The sequence below is a fragment of the Cyprinodon variegatus genome, unplaced genomic scaffold (genome assembly GCF_000732505.1).
Source record: "Cyprinodon variegatus isolate N-32 unplaced genomic scaffold, C_variegatus-1.0 Scaffold524, whole genome shotgun sequence".
Taxonomy (NCBI): domain Eukaryota; kingdom Metazoa; phylum Chordata; class Actinopteri; order Cyprinodontiformes; family Cyprinodontidae; genus Cyprinodon; species Cyprinodon variegatus.
This window is the reverse complement of record NW_015150977.1, coordinates 80,946-93,471: the sequence shown is the minus strand read 5'-3', so window position 1 is coordinate 93,471 and position 12,526 is coordinate 80,946. Positions and strand designations below refer to the sequence as shown.

At 39.1% G+C, this 12,526-nt stretch overlaps 1 protein-coding gene across 1 annotated transcript; it reads left to right on the top strand.

The window, feature by feature from the left end:
* The first annotated feature begins 1,113 nt into the window (after window positions 1–1,113).
* LOC107095109 lies at window positions 1,114–9,456 on the top strand. Its single transcript, XM_015391083.1, has 2 exons — window positions 1,114–1,338; window positions 6,560–9,456. Exons 1-2 carry the CDS (start codon window positions 1,202–1,204, stop codon window positions 9,195–9,197), a joined length of 2,775 nt encoding a protein of 924 aa, XP_015246569.1. The 5' UTR covers window positions 1,114–1,201; the 3' UTR covers window positions 9,198–9,456.
* Window positions 9,457–12,526: the final 3,070 nt, after the last annotated feature.

The window sequence follows — 12,526 nt, the reverse complement described above, 5'->3', positions numbered from 1 at the left end:
ATGGGATGCAGTTGCTACCTATACCTTTAAACATGTTATAGATTAATTCTGGTAACAGCAGTGGAGTATTTATTTGAAAATCATGTTAATTTTTGGTATTATATCCTAATTTCTAAACTAATAACTGCTCACTACAGTAAGATTGTTTTTTCTACTAGCTATTAAGTGATGATACTAAATGGAGAATACTTGTCTGTGTCACTTTAAGGATTTATTTACCAAATGAAATTGAATCATATAACTGAAACTACAAAAAAGAACAATTGAATTTTCCATCCTACTAAATTTTATTTCAAAGCAATCGATTCCGGTTTCAAACGAACAATGTAAAATTAATTTTTAACCCTTTAAAGCCCGATCCAAGAATAAAACAAAACAGAAAATTACTTTTTTTTGGTTTGAATGTCCTTATTTGGCCTTATTTGGCCTTATTTGGCCTTGGAAATACATTTCTGATATAATTAATTACTATGCGCTAAGTCAAGATTATTTTTTGTGTAGTCTTCTGCCCTCTGTTATCAGGTATATCTGATTGTGTACAATAGGATTTTGAGCAAAGTTTCTACCATTAAATAATGCAAAAGGTGTCAGACGCAAAACATTTCAGAAACCGTATGTATCAAATATGATACATTTGGCATTACAGGGTTAAACAAATTAATTCAAATTCAAATTATATTAAACTAGATTAGTAAAGGCAATTCAAATTCAGTTTCTTTAAAAGCTTGTTTTCCAATTCTTCATCTTCCCCTCAGAAACAAAGCCAGACGTTGGTGATCCTGGAGTTTCAGCTGAAAAATAAACCAGAGAGGCATTCAAACTTGTTAGAATAGAGCAGGAAGACTACAAGCTGCTGGGAGGACATTCCTTCTAAACTGGACATTATCAGGGACTACAAAAGGAGCTGAAGAGGTGCAGAGACGTATCTGACAACCTTAGTGAGCCTGTGTGAAAAGTGAGAGCTGTAGTTTGGGGTTGGTGTGTATTTTTAGCAGGTTCAGCCCCTCATTGGCTCTCAGAGGGTCAGTATAAATTAGCAGAGCTGTCAGCAGTGTCTCCACACAGATTATCACCGGCGGAAGGTGCTGCAGCTCCAACCCTGCAGGAGGTCTCACTCTCACCTGTCTGCACCATCTAACAGGCTGGATGTGATGCTGACATTGACCCCTCTGTTGGTCTGTTTCCTCCAGGAGGTCTGAAGATGTCCAATGAAAAGGGTCCAGAGGTGGTGGGATGTGATGCTTCCATCATGAAGAACGTGTGGGAGATCCGAATGAGGGAGATCGGAGAGCGGATGCGTCTGGAGCAGGAGCGCCTGGAGAAGAGCGCTTTGCCCATGTAAGAAATATTCCAGCTGGGAATCAGAAAAAGGAGATCAGGTTTAATTTTAGCTTTCAATTTGATGTTTTCATCCGTAAAAGAAACAGCCTGCAGGATGAAGGCGGATATAGTTTTAATAATGTATTCCAACACATTTTGAAAATGACTGATGCTGAAACATTAATGTCGCTTTGATGATGATGCTTAATGATGCAATCCATCTTCAGTTAAGTTTTTTTTTATTCTGCTTTTCTAAGCCGAACCTCCATCCTGTTAAACTGTTTAGATGATCTGAAACTGGGCCCAACTTAGAGCATTCTGTCGGTTCTGAACTGCACAGAAAGTCCTGCTGTCAGTGGATGAACTGCATGATGCCCAAATGTTCGTCTAAGCTGCCGTGACATTTGCTGCTCTGATATTCAAACCCGGAGGCTGAAATTTCATCCTGCAAACTTTCTCACATCAAATTATTTTTGATAAAAAGAGAAGTCAACCTCTGATCGTAAAAATCTCTGACCGCCCAGATTAGTGCTGACAATATGTTTCTAAATCCAGTATTTTATTTTATATATTTATGTTTTTTGTCTTTATTTCATGTTTTTCCAAACTGTCAGAAGTTCCAGTAATTTTTTTTAAATGGTTTTGCTCAAAATATCAAGTTCCTGAGCAGATTCACATGACTGAGGTTCCTGATTCTTGACATTTAACTGAGACATTTAATCTCAGGCCCTTTAGAGACGATTCCATTGGATCACACAGTTTGATTAAAGGTTTAGTTACTTCCACAAAAGTTAAAAAACAATCCACTGGACATTTTTTTCCAAGTTTGAAGACGTTTCGCTTCCCATCCAGGAAGCTTTTTCAATTCAAAATGTCAGAAATAACCTCACCTACTACTTCGAGCTCCTGATAGAATAATCTGGCCTGTCAGGAGCTTGAAAACATTGGATCCAATATTCAAAAACAGACAGATCAATGAGTTTAAACTGTCTTTATTTTAAAACGTCATGCGCCTCCTCATCAGCTGGAGCAGATAAACCGGATCTTCTGTAGGAATAGAGAACTCAGGTCAGTGACTAAATATCACTGGCTGATAACTACTAAGATCACTGGTTAATGGCTTGGTTAACAGTTCAACCAGAGGAAGGAGAGGAATCCTAGAGGGAGATTGTTCTCCGCTTGTGAAAGGCTCCGCCTCTGAGCGCTGAGAGATGAGCTGAGCTGATGCCAGCCGACGCTGAGAAGCAGCAGTGTCCTGAAGGGAATGTCTGAGCCGAAGTATTAGCAGAACCAAGTTTACAGACCAGAATATCAGAGAGCCAATGAGGTACAGGAGGGGAATCCAAGCCGAGGTCAGAAGAAAACCCAAAACTCAGGATCCACAAGACAGAAACAGGTCACAATCAGAGAATCAGAACAATAATCAGAGTTACCTTCACCAAACAGCTTGAATAATCTGGCATCATGGGCAGGACACCGATGGCATTAATAGCAGGAGAAACGGGTGGATCTGATGAGAGATGATTAGGACGGGGAGGAGCAAAGGAGAGGGATTAAACACCCAGCCTATGGTGCCAAGATCATGACAAAAACATAATTTCATGTACAGTTTCTGAGGCTTTAAAGGTAAATCTGTGTTTTGTCCAATTGAGTTACAAGCCTAAAAAAAAATAATGTACCAGTTTAATAATGGAGAAGCTATTAGTCAGCTTTATATATTTTTTTTTAATATCTACCAACTGTTCATTTCCTGAGAATGTGTTTATTTAGGAGCAACTATGCAAATTAACAAACACCTACAAAAAGTAGTCTATATTCTGTTATTTTCCATGTGAATCCCAGATTGTTCATCCTTCTTTGCCTTTTCTTCAAAGTTCTTTAAATCAGTCCTAGCTGCCTTTATCCATGCTGGCTCAGATCCTGACGGTTTAAAAAGGAGGCAGGGAAAAATATGCTGATGAAGATTCTCAGTCATCCAGGTCATAGTCATCCCGTAAAAATTCAAAAAATATCCACTGGACTTGGTTTTCAAGATTTGATTCAAATCTTGAAAACCAAGTCCAGTGGATATTTTTTGAATTTTTACGGGAGGCAGGGAAAACAGAATAAAGCCTTAGCCTCGCTGCATGCAGTTAGCCTCGCTGCTTGCAGTTAGCCTAGCCTTGGAGCTAAACCAGTCCTGGAAAAAGAGCGAGTGAAGTGTCTCCATCTGTCTTTGGACTGATGATTTATTTTGATGTGATCACCTGATCAGGTCCAAACGATTTCACCTCCAGCTTCTCTTGGTGAGTTTGCTTTAAGGGATTTCACTTTTGTGACTCAGCCTGTGAATCAGCTGCACAACAACTGTGACGACACTTCCTGTCACCTCAGGGCGTAGCTTTGGTGAACCCAGAGCTCTCCTATACTTCTGTAATGCAGAGGAGCATGGACAACTTTTAATGAGAGTCAATGGGAAAAGATTATCATGCCATCGGGCAGAAATGCGTACTAATTGGAAAAAAAAATGAAAACAGCTTTACTTGTCAACAAAGACTAAATATTTATCTCGTAAATCTAATAAAATATATATATACACGTTTCAAAATATTTTAATTATAATTTAATTTAAATTTTTTCTTTTTGTGTCTTAGTCAAGGTCATTGGGTGGGTGGGGCGGCGCCTCTATTGGCCAGCCGCCAATGCTTGGAATATAGAAACAGTTCTATTAGACATCTATTTCTATAGTTTATCAGCAAAAAAAGATGATTTACGCGTTATTTGTCCCTTTATACACTGTACGATTTGTATCCCATTTTCGGGCTTATTATTTTGATCGGGTTTTGTCCTGTAGTGTACAGGGGGGTAACAAGGGGCGATCAGCCTGTCACGACCGTCTCCCCATCAGTGATCGTAAGGTAAGGAGAAAATCAAACATGTTTGAAATTCAGTCGACTGTTGTAAGGTCGCGGCAGAACGGCGGGTCACACAGTGTAAGAATATGCATCTTGAGCTGTGAACTTTTAAACCCAGTATTAGGTGTAGCTGAGTACAAGGATTGAAAATATCACACAGCGTATGCCAGGCTTAAATAGATTCCCGACTCTAAACAGATCTCCTGATTTCTGTTTTCATGGTTTTAGTTAAAGGATTCCAGGCTTTCTGTAAATCATTCAGGAACAACTATATACTTAAACTCTGTGTTTGGTAAAGATGTTTGGAATTTATACGCTCTTTATATGGTTAAAAAAAAGCAATCATCTCAATTTCCGTCAAAAGATCTATAACAGAAATCCCAGCTTTAATCCAGTTTTAGGATCAAAATTTAGATTTTTAGTTTCAACAGGTTGAAACCTAACCAGCTGTGAGCTGAAAATGTTTGTTAGAGCAGATCACCTGAAAGACTAAGCATCTCTCAGGTCTTTGCTGGATTTTTGCTCTTCTTGATCCTTACTGGTCTGTCGGTTGTGAAACTGTATGGGAAAGCAGCCGAGGTCCAAGGAATGGCTTTGAAAGGTGTTCAGAGAGCCAGGAGATCTGCTAAGATGAGAAACCCTGGAAGCTGCTGGGAGCAGAAATAAAACTTTGAGCTAAACTTTAATCGATCAATAAGGAAGACATTGCATCCATGATGAAAAGGTGCTTGATTTGAATTTTTACATTAAACATTTTAGTCGTTCAGTGTTTCCTCCTTCGCCAGCTCCGTTATCTGAGCGTGTTTGCTAATAAAGTTGGCTCTAGATCAGGTCTTTTGTTTTAACGGCTGCAAACAGACTCTGCAGGGATCAGTCCTGCTGGGTTCAGCTGTAAAACAGGAATCACTTCATATTAAGGTTTAATTGAGTGTGAAGAAGTTTCTGTCCTGGAACACGTATTTATTGGCATAGTTCAATTTAAACTTAGACATTTGTAGCAACATCATGTTAAAGAAGAAACCAGGATGTCCAGAGCAGGAAACCTGATCCATCAGAACACGAAAGGTCATCCGTTAGCTTTGCCACAAGATCTCCGCAAAAGGTCCCCGTCCAAGAATGCATTCCAGGTCTCACCCTAGGACAGCCTGACGAGCCGAGCAGATTTAGCGGGAGGTGTAATGAATACTCTGAAGGATTTATGATGTACGCTGTGAGGTTACAGATAATGTATGTTTCAAGAGGACTATCTTTGCTGGTGTCAGTCCTACACTTCCTGCACACACTGTCCTTGATCTGCAGCGGGGATGCAGAAATATAGTCTCTTCAAAATAAAATGCACCATAGACATACAAGTATAAGAGTAGACCCTGCATTGGCTGTTGCGGCACAGAAATTATGGGTGCCACCTTGGGGAGGTCAACCTGCTCCCCTAACCTGCTGGTTTAAGCAGAACAGAAGAAGGATGCCTCAGCACTGTGCAGCGTATTTTAGTTTGAATCGACCGATTGTTGACATCAGGGCTTGAGGGATAACTTTGTGAAGGAATCAGAGTTTAGGAAGACATTACATAATAAACAGCGCATACACTACATATATATATATATATATATATATATATATATATATATATATATATATATATATATATATATATATATATATATATAATAGAAAATTCCTTTATTGTAACACCAATGTAGACTTTAAAAAGTGTCTAAAAATAACAGAATAAGTTAAAGTAAAAAGAAAAATTTAAAAATAAGCAAAACTCTGTGTTTAATGTTTCTCTGACTGTAACTAACTGGAAGAACTCTCCTCACCATTTGACATGGTAGCTGGCTCGGAGCTCTTGGAGCCCCCGGAGCTCGTCTCAATGAGTCGATGCAATCACCTGGTTTTTCTTAGGTAGAAAACTTTCAATCAGTTTGACTGGATGATCTGGTTAAATTGTCTCTGTAAAGTTCCTTGAGATGTCATGTTATCAAATTGGCGCTATATAAATAAACTGAATTGAATTGAGTTTCTCCAGAACAAGGAATCCTGCATTATCCATACACCTTAGAGAACAGACAGTCTACCAACCAATACGATAATAATTTTCAGTGTCCAGAAAGCTTAAAGAAGTACGAAGCTAATTAGGAATAATCCTATAAAGAATAACCTCTAACGCGATCTTAACATTTGTTGAAAACCTGGACCTACTAAGACCTGGCTAAAATAACCTTAGGAAATTCATATTAGTAATAGAACTTTCAACTAAATCAATTGAGGAACAAGTGTTGAAAAAAATATGTTTTCTTTTATTAACCCTTGTTTAAATATCTATATTTCTTTTGTTTGAACAGCATCAACAAGGACTGGGCCAATCGTATGACTGCCAAGATGGGAAAATACAAAAGAGTGGAGCGAAAAGCTAAACCTTCAGATAGCCAAACAGATGAAAATATCTGGAAAAGCAAACAACCATTGGTTCCTCAGGCTGTTCCCTTTGGTAGAGGTTCAGGGCCCCTCGGCAGACCAGGATTCCAGCCAAAAAGCTTCTCTTCTCAAACCCCACATCTCAAGGACAAGAAAGGGCAAAACAAGAGTTTTAGCAAACTACAGTTACTGTTGTCAATCACCCAAACTCAGCCTTCAACCCTGGTGTGGGGGAAGGCTTGGAAGTTCAACAAGTCCTTACCTTCACCAGCAGAGGGCCAAAGTGTAAGATCAGACTGGGGGCAGTGCTGGATGTTTGCCTCCTATCAACCTTGCTCCGAAGAAGGCAAGCCTTGGCCAAACGAGCAGAACATGGTGGATCTACAGAAGTATCAGCACTGGAGGAAAGTCAACTGTAGGATGGTTGAATCACAGGAGCTAGACCTAAAGCTACCTACTGAAGAATGGCAGACATCATGGAAACGATCTGAGAAAATCCAGAAGGATTGTGCTGAAAATGATGGGAAAGTCTCCAAATATGGACTCTTTGCCTCCCTGGTTGAAACCCATCGCCATAATGAAATCTTAAGTTCATCAGAGTGGACCGATTCATGGAGGTCCACTAAGCCAGTAGACCAGCAGGATTTCAGCACTGTCCCAAATGAAGGTTTGTTGATTGTGACTGTCAGGGACATCAAAGACATGGAAGACGGAATAAGTTCTGAATGGGAGCAATGCTGGAGGCTTCTCAACCACCACACTAGTAACAGTTCCAAGCAGAGCGCTCATCAGCAGAGCGCTCACAGCCCAGAGTGGATCAATTCATGGAGAACAGCAGCAGCTGTCTTCAACAACAAACAGAGTAACTTTCAGGACCACGGTCATGGCTTTGATGAACATGTCCCACTAAGGGGTGGTTTTCACAAAATCACCTTTGCATCTCATAAGAGACAGCTTCAGATGTTTGATCAATTTGAAGCGATTAATGATTGGAACAAGTCATGGGAGATATCAAAGAACAACTCAAAGCCATGTGCAGAAATAGATAAAGTACTTAAAGCCTTACCACCAAAGATGGATGTTGAGACTCAAAGGGCAGAGAAGACGCCTCAGGTCAATTCATCTGAGGAAGCAGACCCACGTTATGAGCAACTGAGACATGATGTCATACATCACGCAAAGAAGAAACTCCCCAAGTCAAAGCTACTTCTTCTGAAGTACCTGCAAAAAATACAACCACCTTCAGAATGGAGGGAGTCTTGGAAGTTAATAAAACACAGAATGAGACAAGAGAGGAGAAGGTACAAGCTGGATCCTCTATATCCTTTCAAAGAATCTGAGAAAGGGGAAGACTTAAAGCCCAGTGCCTCAGAGTGGAAAGACTCCTGGAACTTTCTCTCCCTGCCTCTGAATCAGAGCCCTGAACTTTGGCAACAACCTTGGTTAAACACAACACAGATCCGGGTGAACTGGGAGAGGCACCAGAATGAGATTTCAGTTGAAAAATTCCCTAAAAATGGCCCAACAAGTGAGAGGGTTTGGGGAGAATCCTGGAAATTCTCAAGATACCAGAATAGTTTAGATGTTACACAGAGCAAAGAACAAGTTGGCAAAGAAAAGTTAGGAGTTCCTTGTATCTCAAGCAAACATCAAAGCTACACTGGGTTGATAACAGATTGGCAAAATGCTTGGATGATCTCAGAAACACAGTTAAGCCATGACAAACCATCTTTTGTCGAGTGGAGGGAAGCCTGGCAGTGGTCCTACCACACACCCCACTGGATCGGCCAAAGGTGGGTGGAAGAATCTACAAAAATCCGACTTCCAAAACAGATATCCTTTGAAGGAGCTGAAGATAAAAGTAGCCACTCATTTCAAAACAAGATATTTAGCCAAAGATACCCTGAGAAAGAGTGGGCCTCTTCGTGGAGTGCAAAATCCCTTTCAAGCAATCAACCAAACTACAGTGGGTCAACTCTGCAGCAACATCCCATTGTGAGTGAGTACGAATGTCATTGGGGAAGATCATTCAGGCTCGCCAACCCAATGCCCCAACTGGATCAACCTTGGATTGAGTCATCCACCAACCTTTACTCCTACTCAATTATGTGGTCAAGAACAAATAAGATGCAAAACAACACTAAATCCCTGCTAAACAAAAACTTTGCTCCAGCCACATTTTGGGCAAATTCACACCGGTTCCTGCAGAATACCAATGCTCAGGTTAAAAACAAATCTAGGTCCAAAGAAGTTGGTGATCCAAAGGTGATTTTAGCAAAAAATATAAAAATCAGGAAGCTTTTGTACCTTGGTTTGGAGAAGGAGAAACAATCTGAGAGAAAGTGGGCAGGATGCCACCTCCTGGGTAAAACCCAGCCTCGTCGAAAGAAAAGCCAGAGTTCAAGCAGTAAGCTTAAGCCTGAAGACAATGTCAACAAGTTCCTGGCAGAATGGATGGAGTCTTGGAGGTTCCTGGTCTGTCCTGAAAGCATCAAAATACAAAAGAGTTTTAAGCCGCTCTTGGGTTGGGAGGAGTCCTGGAAGTTCCTCCTTCCATCCTACTGACCTTAAGAAGAATAAAAGCCTTTAGGTCTCTGTTATAACTTAAGTCATTAAAGAACAGATGGCCATAGTGATGATTTGCCCATAAAACATGAATTTGTTTTTGATGGTTGGATTAGTGGGAGAGGGGTCTATTACAGATAAATAAATTAGAAAAGTGTAGTTTAGAATGACTGTTTAAGAATAAAAGGAAAAGAGGAAAATGGATAAAGATAAGGATGTCGAGAGGAAAACTGGAAGTGCAGTCTTACATTATACTATTCGGTGAAAGAGAAAGTGTTGATGTTTATGAAACTACACCATGTTGATTGATAATGAAAGTGAATTTAAGGCCGATTTATGTCTCTTGATTAAAGGATAAAGGAAATAAACCATGTCATTTGTCTTCATTCAGTCTGCAAGGACTCTGAGAGCAGGCAGGAGATTGCTTATTAAGCCTGATGCATTGCATTCTGTTGGCTCTTAACACAAAATATAGAAGGTCCACTGCTTCCATCTAGGGGATAGTTTTGGTAAGACGTAAACTAATAAGGTTTTGGGACAAAAACATACAGGAATCTTTTACAAGAGAGCAAAGAATTAATTCTCAAACAGACTGAGTAATTTCTCACAACGGAGTAATATGGCCAGGCTAGAGGTTTTTATTTTTTTTTCTATATTAAAGTCTTAATATTATGAGAATTAAGTCATTATACTACAAGTCTTTTCAGAAAGAAAGCTTGGAGCTCCGCCCATCAGATGATGTCCGACCAGCTCCACCAATCAGCAACCAGAGTCCACTTTGACATCCTGCCCAGTTTGATGCTGCTGCTAAAAGATTTTCTTATTTGTCAAACCGATGCTAAAGTATAACTTCACATGATGCTCCACATTCCTCATTTTAGGGAAGAAAGGGCTTCTAGGAAGAGTTGCCATAAAATACGACTTTGTTCTCATAATTTTAGGACTTTATTCTCTTAATATTATGACTTTATTCTCGAAATAGAAAAGAAAAAAAATCTAGCCTGGTCCTAATTCTCTGTTGTACTTTCTACTCTCTGCCTTGCATCTGCATCTAATTTTATGAGATAAAGCCTCCTTTCCTTCGAGTTACTATTTTATACTTTTGTTGTATATTAAATATTGTTTTGGTTTAAGCATGACTTTGAATTAATTTAAGGCTAATAAAGAACACTGAACCAAACAAAGACATCCAGCTAATGCATCCTGTCATTCATGCAGCATTTGATAAGTTAAGGATTATTACTTTGCTTGATCGTGTCATTTTATCCTGGCAAACATTAGGAAAATTTTGGGGTTATTTTATACATGCTAGGATGTCAATTTTTATGAATAAAGAAAAATGAAGTAAAAAAAAAAGGGGGGGGGGGTCATTATGAAAAATGACTATGGTACAGTAAAAGACGATTCCCTCAAAATGCTTTGAAAATAATCTGATCATTACCAGGATTAAATAGAAAACCTGAATCCAATCTATGTGTAGTTTTAGATACTTTACAACTTGGAGTCCATGGCTAAATTTGCTGTGCAGTGATCTGTTCATCAACCACCAGATGGCGTAAGTGATCATAAATTTACATAAATGCATTTAATTTTCTTCCACCAAGGGTAAAATGTAACAGATTATTTAGGTGCATGTAAATAAAAAGCTGCATAAACGAAGTTTCCTTCTGTATACACTCTTTGTATACACAATTACAAAGAGAAGTTGTCTAAATCTGTCTTTTGTAAAAAAAAAATAAAATAAAATAAAATAAAAAAGAAGTTGTATAAATGCAACTTGTAGTTTAAAGGAAGTGATTCAAAGCAATTTCTCCTAAAATAATGACCATATTTAAATTACTGTTTTTTCTTATGTAATCACTTTTAAACTGTTTGGGATCATTTTCAAACTTAGAACAAAAGAACAGTAAAACAAGCAGCAAAATACATGGTACAACACTGCCATCTAGTGGCACTGTTAGGTAGCGTTCATTCATTGGGACAACAAATGAAAATGTATTTTTGCTTACAGGGGGAGGATGCATCCCTTAAATCAGCAAAGTTTAATATATTTTAAATGAGGACACAAATGAACACAAGAAGAAGAAGATAAATTTTATTAAGCATAAAATAACAGTCCAAGTCCAGAGCTTTAACCCCATAATGATCTATTTCAGTATAAAAAAAAATGCCCATCTTAAGATTAAGATACTTTAGAAGCTAAGCCTGGGAGAGTTAAAATAAACACTACACTTAACACCAAAACACTTTGTGGTAATGCTGCATGTTTTCCCTGACGGCAGGTTTGTGGATCCAGTGCCTGGTTACAGTAAAAATAGTACTAAAGTCCTGCAGCAGTTTTCTGACATCAGCTGCAAGATGATCTGAGGGTCTTGTGTCTGGTGATGGAGGTTTGATGCTGGTCGGTGACATAACATTCATTGCACATGCTCAGACAACGATGAGTCCATTACGACCAGCCAAGAGCAGAAAGGATTAGTAGGTTCAATCTGAAACAGCAAAACATTTTATCTGAGAAATTCATAAGTCCAACAGCATTTAGATTCTGTTCAAAGCGGAAACTTTCCTGTACTCTTTTCTGGTTTTTTATGTTTTTTCATCAAACTTTAGCTCCGGTTTCACTGATTCTGAATTTAGGAAGTGACCAGTTTCTGCTGTTTGTGATCTGTGACATTTCTAGGGATGAAAAGGCACCTAAACCAAATAGTAAAAAATTATGTTTTGCCAAAAAATAAACAAGAGTCATTATCTTTTTTTTCTTTCTTTCTTTCCTTTTTTTTTTCTCAATATGCAACAGAGACAGATAGTTTGCTAGAATTGAATATATGGGTAAGAATGATTCAATCAGATTAACCATTTTTTGAGCAAAAAAGAGTCATTATCTGTTAGCAGGACAACCAGGATTACAACTTGAAAAAAGACTACCGTAAATCCTCTAATACAGGACGGGGGCTTTATTTCACTCAGGTAAATCTTGGTCCAGGCCATTATTGGAAGGAGGCCAGAATTAGAGGCAGGGCTCTATTTCTATTTGATCAAAACAGACTACCAGTGGAGTGAATAAAAAACAGATTTTGTGTCTCTTTGACCCTATAAAATACTAGGTTTTTGATGATGACCCGTTTCCACCCCCCTCCAGCCCCTCCTCCACCATCGTAGCTAATGCTTCATCAGAGCGTCATTCCTCCCGGACTCTTACTGCATTCCCTGTCTCATCTCAACCGGTCCGGCAGAAGACCGTCATGTTGAGCCTGGTTCTGCCAGAGGTTTCTTCCCAATGGAGAGCCTTTCCTTCTCCACTGTCATACATGCTTGCTCATCATGGACAG

What these genes read in the sequence shown, in the direction of transcription:
- LOC107095109 (XM_015391083.1), top strand. Translation starts at nt 1,202, where the DNA reads ATGTCCAATGAAAAGGGTCCAGAGGTGGTGGGATGTGATGCTTCCATC. An exon ending in GAGAAGAGCGCTTTGCCCAT is followed by an intron (nt 1,339 to 6,559) that starts GTAAGAAATATT and finishes TTGTTTGAACAG; the next exon opens with CATCAACAAGGACTGGGCCA.